A 20,000-nucleotide genomic window follows, 5' to 3' on the forward strand; every position below is an offset into this window, starting at 1 on the left:
TGAACTCCAAACCCTCACGGTTCCCGCTTCATATGATGTCAGAAGTGACAAAAGACAAGAATAAGCCAGATAACATCGTACTGCCGCTGCGCCTTAATGTGAATACCTCCAGTTCTCTCTCTAACGTCCTTACATGCCCTTGCAAGCAAAGACAACATCGAGCATTAGTGGGAAACCTAAAAAATATACAGAGCAATTCTGTAGAAGGTTCCGTAGTACAAGCACGGAAGGAGTTCTTAGAATAGGTGCAGGGTGATTTGGTTATTATTATTTTTGAAAACTCTTTATCGTTGAACAGTCTGCTGGATAAGAGTTGTGTAAGCCGCACTAGTAACTTGCCCCGTCCTGCTCTGGCTGACGTAAGCCGCCCTTGTGCCTCAGAGTCGGCGTGGCGCACGTTCCGAAGGAGGAAGTGCGTTCACAGGCGCCGGCCCCTGCTAGCGGGGTCCGGGGTCCCTGTGTGACACTATCTCCAGAGAGGGACATAAAATGGAGGCTTTTGTGAGGGGAGATTATACGGGAGGGAGGCCCCGTGGGAAGGGTCATACAAAGGCGACCCAAACACGGTGCAAGCAGGCGGGTGCAATCAGGACGCACGTTGTCGGGTACGATGCGCTGGGGCCCCCAGCCCGGACAGGGAGCTGCGGAAACGGCGCGCTGACATACTGCCTCAGATCTGTAATCAAAAGTGCACTGATTTCGCATGCCTTCATGCCTACAAAGAGCAGTCTGAAATGTCTGGGACCTGCTCGTTAGGATATTCTTCCTATCTGTCATTTGAAACATTGAAGGAATGTAGTCAATGAAGGATTATATGTTTCGCACTTTGGGTTAGGGTTTGGAGAATGTGCTAGTGCCATACTGTTACAAGATGGTGCTTTAAGTTTTCTCAACAAGGGTTCTAGGTATCACCAAAAAGACATTTATCCATAGGGACTTAAGAACCGCAGAACGGTTCTACCTGGAGTCCCCAAGTTGGAGATACGGTACACAGGTGTACTCTGTGTAGAAGTGTGTTTTGTTGAATAAATACCTTAAGTGGTAGAAACTAGAGAGGTTGTCCTCGTCAGTGGGAGTTGCTCATTCCAGAGACAGTGTTCATTGTCATCGTCATCCTCTGACGCATAAACGCCGATGAGGCTGCGTCGTCTGAGAGGTCATGTGTAGGAGTTTGGCCCACGGCGCGATCGACGTTGGCACTCACATGGGCGGCTAACAGAGCCCAGCGCGAATGCCATCGCGGAGCTGACATGTGCCCCCCCAGCCCTTTGTGACCTGCCCCACACTCTACCTGCCCCCTGCATGCAGGTACGTGACCCCTAGGCAGCACAGCCCCACAACATACGCCACAGACAGACAGCCTCGGAGGAGCTGTTCGGAGTCAGTGTGGCCGAACTGAAGCAAAGGAAAGACGAGTTGAGTTTGTTTTAGGCGCGGAGGGGTTGAGCTATTTCCCATGTACTAAACACAAAATATTTTTTTTAAACTGCCCATAGAGTATATAAAGTAAAGTGTGGGTGTGGGTGTGGGTGTGGGTGTATGCAGAGTATGAATGTGTGATGTTGGTGTACATGCCTACATGCCCAGAGTTGGAATGGGGACATGCACACCCATGTTTGACTACTTGCACAGTGATTGTTTTTAAAAGCTGTTAAACTCCTTTCACCCCTCTGGGTGTGTGTGGGTGCCTTGGTGCTCACATTCAGTAAGGCATTGGAAGCTAAGCCAACAGTGGCTTGTGCTAACCCTCCCCACCCCACAACCTTCTCCACTGGCCCACTCGCTCAAACCCTGAAAGCGCCTTTTCTCCTGTGGGTGCTTTTGATCAGGAAATGAGGCTACATACCAGGCCCCAGGCGTGAGAGTCACCTGCTCAAGTAGCTGCAAGCTTTTACCACTTACACAACTGTAAAGCTTTAACTCTTTTTCTTTCTTTAACTTAACTCTTTCTGGTCCTTCTTGTCTCTCTGCGTCCTTTGTAGGAGGGCAGGGGTTGGGGGCTTTGCGGGGATGTAACAGAAGTTATCATCCACCAGGTATCCCCTCCAGCACGTGTGCACAGCGCTGGCCGCCGTGTTGAAGAGTTGTAAAAGAATGCCCCGTTCTTTCAGCCACATCCCTTCCTTCCTCGTTTCCATGACTGCCGCTCTCTAGCCGACGCCTGCGTCCGATTGGTTCAGCCTGGGCAACGACGAATTAACAAGGTACGTCGTGGTATTTACAGCGGAGGGGGGAGCAGAAACCGGCTTCCTTCCCTGGAACGCAACAAGTTGGACGTATCGGGCCAGCTTACCCCGCTCCGTGAAGCCCAACGCGAGGGCGAGTACTTGCTGGCCCCGGCTGTCCGGTCCTTTGACGAACTGGTCAGGCGCATGGCCGTGGCGCAGGACGCGCCCCGTGGCCTGGTGGAGCACGCGGCGACGAGCACGTCGAAAACGTTTAAGCCGGCGTTCGGTTCAAATCAGGGATCGGGGCTGCAGGTTGGTTTATCAAAGGGCACGGTGTCATCCGGGTCTGCAACTGGCTGAAAATTCGCTGCCGACAGCCCCTTGCACGCCGCCACCAGAGCCTTTGTGGGCTAGCGGGCCGCGCGGGATCCTTTTGGAGCGCTGGGCGGGAGATCGCCGGAGAAGACTTATCTCCCGACCAGACGCCTGTCATCTGCTCAGCCTAAACAGAGCGGCCTTTCATTCCGTCGTATCCACCCCCCCCCCACCCCTTCCGCCCTCAACCAAAAGAGGCTCCCAGAGATTTAAGGGCCAGCATTGTTTGTGCTCTGTGATGCTTAATCAGTTTGGATTGGACACCGTATTAAAACTCTGGCTCTAGTGTGGGGGACTTGGAGTGAGTCCTTTTTCTGCCCCCTGTGAGTCTGGGAAGAGGTGGGGAAGATGGCCTTGCGGTCAGAGTCTTTTTGGTCATGATATCGGAGGTCATGGCAGAAAAGGGAATCACAGAAGCCTTTGGTCGTAAGTTTAGGCGGAGTATTCCTTTCTTCCCTAAAAACAAAGAAATCGTAGTAATAACTCTGGGAATGTTTGTGTGGGCGCTGCCTCTGATATTTGCTCTTTTTGATAAGCTTTTGGTAATACATAATAAGTCTTACATACAATACGCAGTGTTTGGCTTTACTCTCGATATTATCAGTGGTATTCCCCACTCTGCTTGGAAAAAAAGTCATTTTGTTTCCACACTGATTTATGTGCTTCCACCAACCAGGGATGACGGAGTGTTAGATCTCTAGTACTCCGCACCCCCAGCAACCCCCTCCTCCGACAATCGCAGGCCCTCGAGAGCCGATTACACAAATGTTTACGTCCTCCGTAGAGTGGCGAGAGAGAGATAAGGAGTGTCTGATGCTTATCCCTTCCCACACAGTAGAAGCCAATAAGGCCCAGCGTAAACCGAGCCCGGCAGGCGGACTTTCATGTCCCGCTCTGCGTCCCCGGCCCCCTCCGGCTCACGCCCTCCCCGGCCGCCTCCGGAACGGGACGCCGCCACCCGCCCTCGCCGCTATCGCCACGGAGATCAAGGGGGCGACGGAAGGGGTGTGTCGGCCTGGTCCACGTTGCGGCCCTTTAGCCCAAGTCGCACTCGGAGCTTGTTTAATGACGAAGAGCTGATGTGGGGGTGGGGGGGGGTCATGGAGGTGTGGGTGGTCAGAGGCAGAAGCTGGAGGAAGGGCGAGGAGGCCACATGCAGCCCGATCTCAAGCACATGCGGCGTGGCGTGTAGCGCGCATGCTAATCGTGTTGCTTTGCAGCAGCGGGCGAAGCGGTCCCAGGCTAAATATCGCCAGAATAAAAATACTCTTGCACATACTTGTGTGAGCTTTCTTTCTTTTTCTCTTTTAGTATTCTGTCCCCTTTTGCATGTGGAGCGTATAGAGTCTCCTTGGGACCTGGTTTCCTCGTCCAGGGGAAAAGCGTTTCGGCTCGAAACGGTTTATTTTTTTTTCCGTTTACAGCGATTCGTTCCCATGACCACGGCGCTGCTGGACTCCAGCTCATGTCGTAAGCTGGCGTTTTACGAAGTGCTGATTCAAATGCATGGCAGCCTGTGGACTTTGCCTCCGGTGTGCCAAGGGTTAAGAGCTGCAAAACTCTTCTGCAGAAATGCCGCTGCCAAGGTTAAATAAGGTGATGGCAAATTGTTTACTTGCAGCAGTGTCCTATCAAGTTTGGCTGGTTTCTCATTAAGCCTAGCCTGCGCGGTCTGCACGGGGCCGTATAAGTTAACGCTGACAGCCGGATATCGGCCTGTGTGGCAGTCAGAGCGATTATGGCCGCCTTTTACAGATGCAGGCATTTCATTGTTTTTTGGGGGGTTTTTTTAAATCGCCTTTTCCAGAAAATCACACGAGACCTTACGGTTAAACAGGTGGTCTGGCCGAAGAGCGGCTGACGGGCGATGCTGATCAAACCAACGCTAATCCGAGAGGCTAGCGTTCGCCTTTGTTTGTTTGCCGCAGGTTCTCCTTGGGTGGAGATCCCCTGGTGACATCGAACAGTGTGAGTCAACAGCCCCAAGTGACATCTAATCCAGAAGTCCTGTCTCTGTGCACCTACCATGGCTTTTTCGTTGTGCTCGAACCAGCTTGTGTTGCCACATGCCATTTATGACCCAGTTTATCTTCCTTTTAAGCGCCGCCTGATAAGGCGCCTCGAACTGTATGCCCCCAACCCCACCCCCACCCCGGCTGGTCGCCGGCTCCCCCGCCCCCAACCTGCTGCCACCCTCTCTCCACCCAGGTCCAGGTGGTTGCACGGCCTGGAGAATCAGCACCGGAGGCGCAGCCGTGCAATGATGGATGGGGCCTTGATAGCCCAGCCTGGAGAAATATGCTTGGCTGCCAAGGCTAGAAGACCCCCAGCCCCAGACCATCACCCTCACCCACCCTCACTCCCAGCCCTGTCGTGCAGCCTTCTCCCCATGCTAGATATCAGTACCAGATGAGCCTCTTTGCTGGGATTTTTACAAAGGTGAAGGTTAATCCGCAGTTTAAACAGGAAAGCGAGGTGCTAACGGTGTGCTCGTGCAAAGTAACCAATTAATTTAGCTGCTTGTTTATTTCATCCTCTTGGAAGGATGCGTTCCAGGTTTGGAGAGAAACAGAGACAAGCCAGCCACCCTCCCCCACTCTGACACCTTCTGCCTCGCTTGCCAATGCTACCAGTCACCAAGATGTAGTGGTTCGGAAGAGCGATGTCCATTCATTATTTAATTTCTGTTTATTTTATTCGTTCAAGTGATCGTCATCAACTAATACATTTTTTAAAAGCCACTGGAACACGCTTTCAGACTGCCTGTGCCCGGTTATTGATGGTATCTTCGTATCCGGGTATCTTGATCTGATAGTATCTGTTTACCTTGCTGAGGAACTTTTGTCTGCAGATGTCTAGGTTTGGTTTACACCGCGTCGTAACCCGACGCGTGCACACCGGCAGGGTAACGGTGTTACTCAATTAGCCCACGCTGTGCCATGCGACCGGGCCGCATCGACCTCCGCGGCGAAAACACGGCCCGGCGTGAAAGTGGGCGGCTGTGGACCGTTTCCTATCTTTGTGTGGACAAAGGGCCTGGGGGGGGGGGGTCACGCTGTGCGGCGAGTTGGGGGGCGGGGGGCGGTTTGCGGATGCACAGGCCCCGGGAAGGAAGGTCAGCATGGAAAGCGGCCCTGTCACACGAGGCAAAGGCGTGCAGTCCAACCGGCGCAGCCGTGCCTCCGACGGAGGGAGTGGATGTGGCGATATGGCGAAAGGTTTCCTTCATTTAAAAAAAAAAGCAAACTCGAAAGAGGATTATTTAGCTCCTAAAAAGGCGAGAAAGAGGCAGCAGGGCTCGGGCCTCCACTCTGCCCGGCATGGTCCGTGTTTGCTTAGGCCGCTAGGAGCACAGAGTTTTCTAGTAACCTTGAGAGAAAACTGTGCAGGCCCCAGTTCAACGAGTGCATATGGCATATTTCTGCTCAGTGTGCTGAGACTGCCCCTGACAGAGGCCCCCCGCCCAATGCATGTACACACACACACACACACACACACACACACACACACACACACACACACACACACACACACACACACACACACACACACACACACACGCTGAAGTTTTTTTTCCCCTGTCCTAAAGACTACTCCCGGTAGACATGCTCTACGGCTTCTCACAGAACCCCATGAAGGAAATGCATTATGTGTAAAAGGAATTCCATATGGTGACATACGATCTGTGTAATTCCTTCAATTGATAAAAAAAGCCCTACCTTGCGTGTACAGTTCTTTGTGTGCTTGGCATGAATAGCTTAAAAGAAGAACCCCCCCCCACCTCTCACCCCCCGAAACCCCCCACCCCCACCCCTCCCACAACCCTCCTTCCCACTTGTTCTGCACGAGTCTGCATCTTCCCTGCTCCTGTGTGGGCCTGGCGGGTTTGTCGCAGCGAATGTTCGCAGACGAAGGCCTGGGGGGCTTCCAGGTAAGCCTTGCCAAGCGGGGGGAGTTAGAGGCTGGGGGTGAGCGGTGTAAAGGGAAATGTAAACGTGCCTCTGCCAACCGGCCAGGCCAGCAGCCACCGGTGTTGGTGCAGGGAGCGGGCCCATGGCCGCACTTCCAGGCGGCGCTCCGGAACATTCCCGATCTGCGAGTAGGGAAAGGGGGTCAAAAAGAGTCCTACTCTCTGGGAAGGAGGGTTGGGGATGTATGTACATGTGAACAGTTGCCAAGAGTGTGGATTACTGAGCGTGATCCAATTGTGGCCCTTTGATACCACCCCCCCCCCCCAGTTCCCATGATGCAATGACATGTCCAGCTCCAGTATAGATAACGTTTTACAGCATTTGGAGAATGGCCCATGCAGGCACCCAGGGAGTATCGCTTTTGCACTGCCTTTAATGTTGGGAAGCTGAAAAGATTTATTAGTGAGAAAACACATTTTTGGGATGTCGATGCTTACATTGGTTACAGTCTACATTCGCAAAAGCAGTCCTAATTGGAGACTTACAGGAAGGTAGCCTTTTCCCACGTGCTGCAAAGCTAAAAACTACCATGACCTATGGGACTTACAGTTCAGTAGCTTAAACTTTTAAGTATTGTCTTAATAAGGGGCAAAGTTTAGAATTCCTGTTGGAGTGTGCAAAAATTATTTTAACATGAATATAACGTGCAAAAAACCGCCCTCTTAGGACTTTACCGGACACATTGTTTTCAACTTCAAAAAGGCATACGCTCCATTACCTTGTTACTGTGAAACAATGCAGACCCTCCCCCTATGCCCCCACCCCAAAAGCAGGAAAATAGGCCTATCGTTGCAATGCACATTCCATCTAGATGCACAAATACACAAGTCGCACAAGTACCCGGGCAACCGGTGCATCAAACAGCTGGTGTGTAATTACACATTTCCACTTATTAATAACACGAAACAGGTACGTTGATCAAACGTCTCCGCGTTTATAGCAGCACCATCGAGGGCCGAGAAGGCAAAAACAAAGCCAGTAAAGTTAAGCATGGCTTTGCCTTAGACGACGGAAAATGGCCGCAGGCAGTAATAATAATTAATGCACAAGATGGCAGCATACCTGGACTGTGGGAAAAAAAAGAGTTTAACAGCGTTCTGGCCCTCTGAAGGGGATGGGACTATGCTTCATGCACTGTGGTCCAAAATGGGAAGGGATTCAGTTGTCGGGGGCAGCGGTGCCGTGTTCAGCATGGAGGAGTGGGTTTTGTTTTCCTGTCTCCTTGTTTTGCTTTCTCCCCCCCCCACCCCCCCACCGCTTCCTGTCTCCCCCTGCCGCCCGGCCTGTTGCGCACCGAGAAACACGTTCCGCGAAACAAACAAGAATGTTTGCCGTCCTTCCGGAGCAGAGCTGGACGCCCGTCCGGCTCACCTTCCTACACGCATCCCCGCAAAAACACACGCTCAGCCCCACACCCTGCCTGGACTCAACTCTGTACTTAGCATCAGCAGTAAGTAACCAGCGGTTTGACCACAAAGACCCCCCCCCCCCGCCGCCCCCCCCTCGGACTCAGTGGACGATTCTGGAAAAGAAAGGAAGTGCCGGAAAGACCAAGGGGAAGGGGGGGTTGAAGAAGCACACACGGACGGAGCGTTGCGTGGAAATCCCACCCGACTGGGCGGAAACGCTAAAGACTCCAACGAGCTTTCCATTGTGCATAGCAGGAAATCGAAAACTGTCGGTTCGGGGGTCAGGCGAAGAAAGGCCCGCCTAGCGCGACCTAACGCCCGGCGTCGTCGTCCGTCCCGGCCTGCCCTCGGTGCCGGCCGTGGCCACCCTGGGACACGGGAGAATGGCTGGTGCCACTGTAACCCTTATGCTGCCAGATATAAGATTACGGGACAGGCACGCACTTCACAGTCCGCGGCAAGTCTTTCATTCCCGTCTGTGTCGAGGCGGATCGGTATGAGACATCCGAGGGCGAAAGTGTACCGAGTGTTGGATTTTACTTATTTGGGAAAAGCTCAGTGCGGGTTATTTATACAAGCAAACAAAATGAAAGCAAGACTAAAAATGCAAACGTTCACACCCGAAGGAGACACTGTGCAGTGAACTAATTTCATCTTATCCTTCATCGGTGGAGTTTGTAGTTTTGTGAAACTTCTTTTTTTGTCAAACAAAGACTCATTATAGTTTTTTGTGATTGTAAGGGATTTAAAACTGTGAAGTAAAGTGCTAAAAAGCCCTTCTATTGCTAACTGTGCTAAAAGCCTCTCTGCATACAGATTACATATTTGAAATTCTATATTTCAAAACATTGGCACTGTATGCCATAAATAAATAAATATTGATTTTAAGGAATGAACCGGTGGATCACGCTAGAAATACAATGCAGAAGCTCTCATAAGACAGTTATTAAATAGAAGCATTCTGCCACATCTGCGTAATGCCAGGCTTTGTGTAACATTGTTTATGGTTTTGGAAAAACAGAATCTGAAATTCATTTAGTGGTTCCTCCTCTCACTGTTGCCCGTATAAACTGAGCGCCAGAGCCAAACCACATGTTGTTACTGCAGCAGCTCAGGGCTGTCCCGGCACGCCTCCGGAACACATGGCTGATTTGTCTTTCTGAGCGCCTGCCAGGAAGGAGGGGCCCTGCCACTAACACAACGCAAAGTGCGGGACCACGCCCGCCCAATCCGGACGGCTCTCCGGCCTCGCGGCAGGTTACAGCAGGGCTCTCCGAGCCTCCGTCGTATCGATCACGGGCCGCTGGCCTGCCTGCCACTCCAGTTGGCGGGAGCCACCTCTGCCTGCCTCGTGGTCCTGCAGTATCCCACTCACCATAGCAGCCGACGCTGCTGAAATGAACTCGCAGAACTTCGAGCACAAGTCCCGAAAAGACACTCCTGGTGTTGGCCTGTGGAGGCTTGAGACAGCAACAGACCAGACCAGAGTATTTTCCTTGTGCATTTAAGTGTTTCCTTATGCCTTGCACACGCGGTGCAAGTCGTGGCTCACGCGCACAGCTTCGAGATGGAGATCCGGGCTTTCCCCCGGGTGTAGTTCAACGCGACCGCTAAAACGTTCCGGGTACGAGGTGGAGCACATGCCACCCCAACGCCCCCTGGGTGGAAAGCCGCGTGGGCCGCGCAGGGCCCGACGACATGCCGCGCTCGTTACCTAGAGCCGGCTATTACTGGTGGCGCATCGGCCAAGAAGACCTCGGGTCTGTGGAGACTGTGGTTAAGCCCTTCTGAAGTTTCTAGGCTTTTTTTTTTAATTTAAACGTTCACCGTTTGGTGTGACGGGCCGCTCCAGCCTCGGCCGGAACGTTACTGTGCGTTAGTGGTAAGGAGTGCTCCGGCTCTAGACACACAAAATATATAAACACAGCGGAAACTAGTGGGTGTGGACAGGATGGGGTGGGGGGGGTGTTGGGTCAATAAAGTGAAGGGACGAGGAGAGAGGAAAGGAGACAGAGTCACAGAGGAGGGGAAAGTTCTTGGAAGCACACAACAGTCATCCGGCCTTGGGCACCAGTCTTTGCTTGGAAGGGGCGCTTCCTTTTGCATTTTGTCCCCATCAGTCCAAGGGATGGGCTGGAGCTCAGGCCGTGGTACACAGCGATCCATAATTGCGGCTTTTATGAGCGACAGGCAGTGGGCTGAACATCGAAGGCACTCGGCGGCTAATTGAGTGCCGTGGCAGCGCGAGACCACGCGAGACACCTGCAGCATCGATTTTCACTCGGGCGAGTGTTTTTCACTGGAAATTAGCGGAGTTGCAGCGCCATAAAAGAGCTCAGACATCTGTTGGCTATGTTGGGAGTCTGTTTTTATGTTTGTAATGACACATTAAACTCCGCCCCCTCTCCCCTCCCCCCTCCTGTACCTTGTTCTCCACTGGTGCCAGCGGTGCAGCCTAAATGAGTGCAATCTCTGTTCCTTTGTCTGTTCTGGGCCAAGTTCTCGCCTCAGATGTGGCATTATATGATCCTACAATACCATCAGCGTCCCGGTTAGCGAGAGCGGTTTTCACGCGAGCGTGCAAACGGCAGCCGCAGCCCCGGGCCTGGCTGGACAGGGGCCACGCTCGGATGCTCCGCCCCCCCCCCCCCCCCCCCCCCGGCGTCCTGCCAGCGTGCCCCGCCTCCTCATGCTGGCTCTGCCAGCCTCCTGGCCTTCTCCCTCTCTGGACGCGAACCCGGCCCACCGCTGAGCTTGGCACTCACAGCCTGTGGCCTAAGGAAACCTAGTTGCATAAGAGACACTCTTAATCTTTTCCTCCTCAGAAGCCAGCTCAGGAGGGTTTTTTTTGTTGTTTTTTTAAAAAACACCTTTAATAGTTTTGGATGAATTTCCATCTTTAGAGGCCCTTGGTTTGAGACTTGGGTTGAAAAAAACTTTAGCATTTGTGCACTTTTGACTAGGAGCGCAGACCTCAAAAACCTTTTCGTACACAGAACGATGGCGGCAGCGTCACTCTGGATGCATGAAAACCTCTCAGTGGGGAAAGTTTAGCATGGGCATTGCTGGAGATACTGTTAAGACAACGTGTCCTGACAGAGCAAACATAGCTATGTGGTGAGACAGCATTTCACAGTGTGTGTCCATGCATGCATATTGTCTGTGCATGTGTTTGTTTGTGCGTGTGTCTGTTTGTGAGTTATGGCTCCCAATATCCACAAAAATGACCTTCACGTGTATTTGGCATTTGTTTGTGTTTTTACATTAGAACGGTGTGTGTGTGTGTGTGTGTGTGTGTGTGTGTGTGTGTGTGTGTGTGTGTGTGTGTGTGTGTGTGTGTGTGTGTGTGTTCTGCTGTCATATAATGCCTAGTGAAGGATCTAATGGAATCTGCGCAAATCGTTGGGCTCTGTCCCGCTACTGTAGAGCCCCGTCGCGGCGGGACATGAAAGACTCGCTACATCACCACATCGCATTACCCCCACACCACACCCACCTCCACCAGAAAGTGTGAGATGAAAGAAAAGAGGTGGTCTCTAGAAGGCCTGTCTCGGGGTCTGAGCGTAAGGGGCTCCACCGTCCCGCACGCACGCGCTCCCAGCCATGCTCCTCCCACCCCCGCGGGCCTCCCGTTGTGTCATTCACAACTAACCCCCCCCCCCCCCAACCTCAAACTTCTCCTTCACTCCTTCCTCCTGTCTAGCCCCTCCCTAACTCTCGTCCTCTTAACTACTTGTGTGGAGTTAATGGACTGTTTTGGCTGGGCTCCAGCCGCTGAGTGTCACCTCATTAGTGTTCTTCCAGACAGGAGCTCTGTACGGCGGAATGTCATTGCCCCCCACCAACCCCCCCCCCTTCCCTTCCCGTGACCCTCCCCCACCCACCCACCCTGTTTTGCACCCACGTCCATGAATGGGGAGAAAGCGCATGCATAATTAAATCTATAGTCTCTCTCTCTCTCGCTCTCTCAACGCCCCTCCCTCCCTCGCGGCCTCAGACGGCCACAAAGGGGCTGTTGGCCCGCTGCCACGGCAGCGGACGGATCGTCCCGGGCCCCCCCCCCCCCCCCCCCCCCCCGCCGTCCCATGACTCCACACGACACTCATGCAAATGGGCCACTCACTCAGCCAATCAAACAACAATGCACATCTAAGTGGCACGCTGTCACTGCGAAGGGGAGATACCCCGATGAGATGTCACACAAACCCAGCCCAGCGCTGCAGACGCAGACGCAGACTTCGCACCCGCGCGACGAGGGGCGGCAGCACGCGCCGTCCCGAACCGTTTCGAGTCGTGAACGACCGGGTCATGAGCTGATAACGCGGATCCCCTCGCTGGCGGCTGCCTGGCGTCCGTGTTAAAGGCGTTTACGCTGTCGCCGTGTTGCGTCCAGAGGGGTCGCTGCGGCAGGACAGCCAGGCGCGGGACGGGGACTGCATGCTGTTTGCTGCGTCAGACTGGGCCAATCAATACCGCGGGAGCCTTGTCCCTGTGCGTGCGTGCGTGCGTGCGTGCGAGCGTGGGTGTGCATGTGCCTGCCTGAGTGTATAGGGTCGCCCTGAGAGCAAGGTTTGTTTCACCCATGTGAAAACTAAAAAGGCTCATGAGGAATTATGGAGTAGAAAGTCTGGGAAAGTGCCTGCACACACACACACACACACACACACACACACACACACACACACACAGCCTTTTTAATCCTCTTCCCCCTCCCCCCTTCTCTTATTTATCGAGCTCTTGTCCTCTGTCACTGTGCATTCTTACAGCTCATCGTCTCCGCTCCCTCTGACTCTCCCGTGCACGTGCACACGCGCGTGCGTGAGTGTTTTCTCACTCCTGACTCTCAGTAAACTGGAATTCCCATCCAGTCGGAGGGTGCAATAATTCCCTCAATTAACCTGTAGATCATACTCCGCGCAAACACAGGCCGCTCCTGTTCGGAGAAAAACCGGTTCGACCGACACCGAAAAGCCCGTTCATCCACGGCGTGCCGCACAGCTGCGGCAGCATTATCCCCTAATATCAGTCAGTGTGTCTAGCTGCAGAAAACACTCGACAAGTCAAATTCCCCAGACAGCGGTAGAAAAAGAGTAACCGCTATCATAACCTTACGGGTGAGTTATGGGCAATTAGTTGATGCAAATGGCAGAAAAGGCGCGTTTCTTGGCAGGTTTGTCGTTTGCAGCCAGGGAAATAACAACCAAAAAAAAGAGCCCGAACCACTGAAGTATGAATGAGGAATAACCGCAAAACACGCAGCTAAGCAAAGTCACCTTTCTGATGACCCAAAATGATATTGCGGCGGCGTTCCTCGTGTTGCGCCACGCGTTATGGGAACGGATACATGGGGCATCCAAGCATCCGTTTGGAATGTAGACACGGAGGTTCTAGGTAGCTGTCACCCACGGTGCCTGCCAGTCTGCTCGTTCGTCTGAGGCGTGCCGGGTGAGTGCCAGTCTCTCTTTGTGTCGGCTCGGGGAGCAGATGCCCGTTAGCGCGGCATCGGCTCTGACGGCCTGCCGCACACCCCGCAAGGGCCTCGGTCAGCCTTGGTGCCCAGAACGCAGTGGAGGGCCTTTGGCCACAGTGCTTGCGCGCTCTCTCTCTCTCTCGCTCTCTCGCTCTCTCTCTCTCTCTCCATCTCTCTCTCCATCTCTCTCTCACACTCTCTCTCTCTCTTTCACACTCTCTATCTCACACCCACACTCACACTCTCACTCACTCGCTGCCCTGCTGTCTCTCTCTCTCTCACACACACACACACACACACACACACAGACGCGCTCTCTCTCTCTCTCCATCTCTCTCTCTCTCTCTCTCTCTCTCTCTCACACACTCACACACACACACACACTCTCTCTCTCACACACACACACACACACACACACACACACACACACACACACACACACAGACGCTCTCTCTCTCTCCCTGTGCACAGCCGCCGGGATGCCTTCCTCTGTCTATCTCTGTTTAGGTTACAGCTTTGTCCGATAAAGCGCTCAGTGTTGTCTCAACAAGGGCCAGGACTGAGACGCGAGAATGATAGAGAGAGAGAGCGAGCGTGCACGAGAAAGAGCGCGAGCGCCAGAGGAAGAGAGCACGAGAAAACAGGAGATAAGAGGTGTGCAAGAGATCTATCAGAGGGGAGATACAGAGGAGTAATTACCGAGTCAAAGGAAGATTGGGAAAAATGTCGACAGTGATTGGAATGTAAATCTGGGCTGATAGCTGAGATAGCGGAGTGACAGATGGCAGAGAAGGGAAAGGTATACAGACTCGTGGCTTGCAGCCCCGCCCGGGCCGATCTGGGGGTCTGTGTGTCCAAGCAGCAGCCGTGTGCCGTGAGGTCACAGTACCGAAACACCAATGGCTGAATACACACACACACACACACACACACACACACACACACATACACGTTGGGTGTCATTCAGCCACAGGCAGTATTTACACTGGTGCAGCTGTATCGCTCCAAACATTTCAGCCGGGACGGCCCGCAGTTAGAAGATATTTCTCCCTCTCTCTCGCTCTCTCTCTCTCTCTCTTCGTTCTCCCACTCTGTGGTTGGCTCAAGAAAGAGAGAGAGAGAGAGAGAGCGAGAAAGGGAGAAAGGGAGGGAGAGAGAGAGAAGGGGGAGTTCTTGGCCGAGGCCCGACGTCTCTGGCAAGCAGCGCACTACGTGTGCAGTCCTCCTCGCTGCCTAAAATGGCTGCCAGACGCCTCCTCCTCCTGAAATGTCGACGGCACGCGCGCGCGCGCCCGCGCAGCGGCCCCGGCATGCGCGGGCGCGCGTCTGTGTGCGATACGACGACCCGGGCCGCAGGCAGCGAAGAAAAGGTTGCTGAAGTATGCGATAGCTCTCAGTGGAGCACCAAGCCGAAGCAGGAGGAGGCTGGGTGGGCTGTGTGTGTGTGTGTGTGTGTGTGTGTGTGTGTGTGTGTGTGTGTGTGTGTGTGTGTGTGTGTGTGTGTGTGTGTGTGTGTGTGTGTGTGTGTGTGTGTGTGTGTGTGTGTGGAGGGGGTTGCGGTGGACGGAGGTGGATGTACACCGTGCCAAGGCTAGGAGTAGGAGCTCACTCATGTCTGCCTGATGTATAGCTAAGACCCCCCCCCCCCCAACCCTTCATTAGAAGAACTGCACCAAGGAAGTGGGACCGCGTTTTCCGGTGGCACATCAAACAAACAAACAAACAAACAAACAAGGGACACACACTCTTTCTGTACCTGACTCGCCCGGCCACTATGTCGCGAGAGGAGAGCCACCTCAATTCTCCGCCATCACGACCGCGCATAGATCGGTAAGACGGAAGACGGCCGGGTCTGCGGTCGAAAACGGAAGGGACGCCAGACAGCGGGCGGAGACGAGCGAAAACGCAGCGCAAAGTTTGTTTTGCGCAACGGTCGCCTGGCTGGGCTGAGCGATGGGTTCAGGAGGTGCCTAGTTATAGCCCGGCAGGCCTGGTTTGGATGCCGGTCCCAGCCTTTGGGGCACTTTCCCCTGCCCTTCCTAAAGGGATGTTAAAAACATCACCCAATCATTCTGAAAACAAAACAAAACAAAACAAAACAAACCTTCTGCCCGATGAAAGCGGTGCGAACCATTGCGGGTGTGGAGGTGTCGGAGTGTTTGGAGTCCCCCCCCCCCCTGGTCCCATCTTAAAATGTAGCAGCATAGATGTAAATATCACTGCCTGCCCGAAAGCATCACAAATGTCCACACTCGTCCACGGCAGGCGGGGAAACTCCCCTTTGCCTTTGTGACAGTTTAGGCTTCAGAGAAGTTTTTTTTCTTTTTTCGTTTTTCTCATTTTGTTTTAAGCCGACAAATCTGTGCCTCGGGTGCCAGCTAGCGCTCATTAAGTTGCCGCAAATCTAGACCAGCTAATAGAATCAGGAAGGATAACATTAAACCTGTAAGGCGATATCGGTATAATCCTCATACCTGGCAACCCAGGTATAGCATAATAGTGATATCGAAAATCACCACTAAGCTCATGTGTGCAATGGCTTCATCCATTCCTTTGTCCTTCTAGTGTTTTTGGAATCGATACGGCGGCACAGTTTATTGCAGTTGAAGTAGGCTAAGATGAAGTGAATTGAGTTCATTTGAATTGCACTGAACTGAAGTCGAACCGGAAAGACGCGACAGTAGAAGTGAGGTGAGGTGGATTGGAGATAAATGCGAGGACCTCGGCCCACTTTTTGGATCTGTGGGGCTGTTTTATTTCGCTTAAGCAAGCAGTTGGGTTAGTGGGTACCAGGATGGGAGCTTAGGAAGGCTCCGTGTGGTTGCGATCTCACGTATGCGCGCACTCACACACACACACGAACACTCTCTCTCTCTCTCAGACACACACACGCGCACCACCCTGGCTAAACTATTTGCGTCTGGCATACAGACGTTTATTTTCAAAGCGTACCATCATTCTCTTTCTCCAGACGCTCCACCCTAAAGACACATGTGCAGCTCCCCTCACAGAAACACAGACTCGACTTTACCTACGCGGAAGCTCAGAGCTGACCCCTCATCCGATGCACGCTGTAGCGCGAGCCTGCGTTGGAAACCAGCACACCAGCGGACGCGGGCTCGGAACTGCGCGTGTTTTTCTGTCTGCCGGGTCTTTGTCTGCTGGATGTGTGTGTCCCTGGCTTCAATGAAGGATGCGTCTGGACCGCGGCCGTCTGATAGCCAGAGCCAGCTGCTCTTTTGTTGGGATTTTCGAGTTTAATCACACTAAACACTGCTATGCTACATTGCACCTATAGATACAAGTCGCCCCCTCCTTCTCTCTCTCTCTCTCTCTCTCTCTCTCCCTCTCTCCCTCTCTCGCTTTCTCTCTCCATCTCTCTCTCTCTCTGGCACAGTAGGAGGTGTCCTTAGCCAGACTGATGGATGGAGTGGGTATGAGAAGGGTGATCTGGGGGTTGGGGGCGGGGTTAGTTGGCATAGGAACTGGCACTGTCACAATGCCAGCTTGGACCCCTCCCACCCTGTCAAAGGCCCTGGTGGTGCCCAGTAATCCAACCAGGCTTTAGCAATTTGCATACCGTGCTACATATTAATTTTATTTATTTTTTTTTAGTTCAAATATCCTTCCAACTCGGTGCCCAAGACAACTTGGAGATGATGAACAAACACACAACAAGCTGTAGCCCAAGCCTTGAGCAGCATTTGGTGCTGAAGGCCTTATAACAAGGTTTACTGTTAGTGTTGTACCTCTCCCTCCCTCCCTCTCTCTCTCTCTCTCTCTCTCTCTCTCTCTCTCTCTCTCTCTCTCTCTCTCTCAATGTATGGTGCTTCCCTCCTTTCTTTGTCTCTGTTGACTCAGAGCCTAGAACATTCCATTTGCACGGCACTGTTTAACGGTAGGGGGTAAATCCACCCAATTTTTTAAAATCTCACTGTTGTCGCCCTCTCCCAAGTCCCTCCTCGCGTGAGGTTACGGCGGCAGGAAAGCGGCGTTCTGTTCCGTGCGGGGCGGAGCGTCGATCCGTGTCCTCCTCTTTCACGCAGGGCTCCTCCACCACGCGCCGGCCCCCAGGCCCGGCCCCCGCTCCGAGAGCTCCAGACGTCCGAACCCCGCGCGCTTCCGTCCGGCCGTGCCGTCCCTTTGCGAGGGCATCGAGGAGGCGGGCTTTGATCCCGGGATCAGCCGTCGGTGGCCAAATCTAATTAAAACCCACAGTTGAAGATAAAGATCATAGCGTTTGATCGGGCGGCGGAGGGTTTGCGGCACGAAGCTCGGTGCCTGCCGGTCAGCGAGAGATCAAAAGATGTGGGCGCCCGCTAGCCCAAACCCCCGAGGTCCTGTAAGGTAGCGGCGTCCGTCCCGAGCATGCGGGTGGGGGACAGGCGGCATGGTGGGAGGCCAGCGACAGCCTGGATTCCTCCCATTCCTTCCTCCTGCTCCCGGCCCACTGTGAGGAATGCTCCGGCTTTAGGACCCCCGGAACACCGTGGAAGAGCAGTGTTGGGTTTTGGTTTTTTTTTTGCCTTTTTTCCCCTCTCTCTCTACGCGAGCGTGGGACTTCGCTCAAAAAAACGACACTCTCGACTTATGTTTCTCGAAAAGGACATTTTTGACCTTCACCTCTTCTCATCTCTCTCTCCCGCCCTCTCTTCCTCTCTCTCTCTCTCTCTCTCTCTCTCTCTCTCTCTCTCGCTCTCTCTCTCGCTCGTCTCTCCCCCTTTTCTATTTCTTTCGCTCCTCCATTCTGGAGAGAAACATGTCTCTGCACACATCTGGCCTGGCCTGTCGGGACTCGGCTCCTGCAGCCTCTTCCCCAGTGCGGATGGGGGTTGGGTGGGAAAACGCCACGAACTGTCATCCCTTACAAAGAAGGATTTGCATGCAGGCACAATACCTTTAATTAAAATATACTGTTACTGTTCAACAGTATATTGTTAAAAGGGCCGTGGATTTAATTGACGGGATGTTTCGCGTCGGGCCGGCTATTTCCCCGGAAACAAATTGGGTTTAGGCTGCAAATTCTTGCGCCCTGTGTCCTTAGATACGGCTTGTTTTTCCAGATTATAAACAAAAAAAACAAAAACGAAAAAAGGAAAAACAAAACAAGCAGACGAAAGGACGTAAGGAGCCGTAAGACCAAACACAGACAAGGGCAGTGGAAGTCAGTGTTAAATGAAGGCGCTGTCCGCTAACGTAACCGCCCTCAGACACTCTTTCAAATTCTAATCCACCTTCTTTATTTTGGTTTACAGACTCCCAGCAGTCAGGAAGTCCCAGCAACAATGAGCCTGGCAAGAACCCTCCAGGTATGACACACACACACACATACACACAAGCATTTACATTTGCATCTAGTGTCAGAAGGCCTTTTCTTGACCGTAACTTATTCACGTGTAAAGTACAAAAATCGCCTCCTTAAACCGACCAGGCGCGGCGCAGATAAATTTGGAGAGCGCCTTCTTCGCGGGTCCCCGGCGGCTGGGAACGGCTGCCTTTTAGAGCTGCTGACCAGAAAAAGCACCATTTGATGGGATTTGCAAGGGATCGGGTGTGCAAAACCGCAATTGTTCAGCCGGCTTTAAGGCCGGTCAGCTCGCTCACGGCCAAGTGCGTGTCACGGGCCACCACGCATCTACGGCAGCAGACAAGAAAGCGTGTTAGTGCGTGGTCAGCAGCCTGACCTGATTTAGTCTCTGCTCAGATGGAACAACCCTTGGGATGGAACAGAACCCTAGCATCCCCGTTAACCTCGGCAGGCCGGTCTGAGGAGCCCTTTTCGAAGGGTGTATCCCGGCTGGAGGTTACGCCTGTATGTTGTGATGTTGAGGATTTGCAAAACATTGGGTGAAAAAAAGGATAGCCGCCATTTGCGTCCACCCCCCTCCTGGAAACACGCACTTATTTGTCCTCTTAGCCAAACGTCAGCGTAGATTATAGCCCACAGCGAAGCTCGTGTTTGCTGAGAGAAAAACAGAAACGACCGTTTCTAAGGTGAAAAGCCTGTCAGGGCTTGGTGCCGGCAGAGGGTGTGTGCGCGTGCTCAGGCGGAGGGATGTCAGCCTCAGCGGAGTGCTCACCTGTCACTTATCCCCAGCGCCCAGACCTCTCTGCCCAGCTGGGCGTCCCTGCGTTCTGTCTTCTTTTCCGTTCCTCGGCACACTCTCCCGGATCGCCAGTGGTGGCGCCTAATTGGCCACCTGCCTTAAAGGCGGGTTCGCTGTCACTACTCGCCCCCGGCGCGAGCCGCTGGAAGCTCCAGGCGGCGCGTCAACGGGTTGGCTGGAGGCAGGGCCTCGGCGGGGCCCCCCTTCCGAGGGACGGCGCCCGCATCTTCTGCCGTGCTCGGCTGGTGAGTCAGAGGAGGGTTTCAATGGCTGTGCAGGCATTTCCTGGGACTACTTTTTTTTTTGGTTTTGGTCAGGAAGGCAGAGACAAACCCGGGCATGCTTAACGCTAAAAGAACAACGCAGGCAATCAAGCCTCTGAAATGTAAGGGCTGAAGAAAAACAAATTAGGGATCTAAAGGACTTCTGGCACCTGATTAATGTGAACAAATGCCGGGTCTGTTTTATTTAAAAGCCTTTGATTAAGCCTAAAAACGATG

The 20,000-nt window shown here is 53.2% G+C and overlaps 1 protein-coding gene across 5 annotated transcripts in view; it reads left to right on the forward strand.

The window, feature by feature from the left end:
* LOC113577349 (nuclear factor 1 B-type) overlaps nt 1-20,000 on the forward strand; it is an 83,085-nt gene that overhangs the window by 34,931 nt on the left and 28,154 nt on the right. For all 5 annotated transcript variants that reach the window (XM_027009944.3, XM_027009947.3, XM_027009946.3 and 2 more), the window contains exon 3: nt 18,649-18,702. In XM_027009944.3, coding sequence (XP_026865745.2) covers nt 18,649-18,702 — 54 coding nt within the window. The remainder of the gene's footprint in view (nt 1-18,648; nt 18,703-20,000) is intronic.

This window comes from Electrophorus electricus, chromosome 13 (genome assembly GCF_041902795.1).
Source record: "Electrophorus electricus isolate QZ-2024a chromosome 13, ASM4190279v1, whole genome shotgun sequence".
Lineage (NCBI taxonomy): Eukaryota > Metazoa > Chordata > Actinopteri > Gymnotiformes > Gymnotidae > Electrophorus > Electrophorus electricus.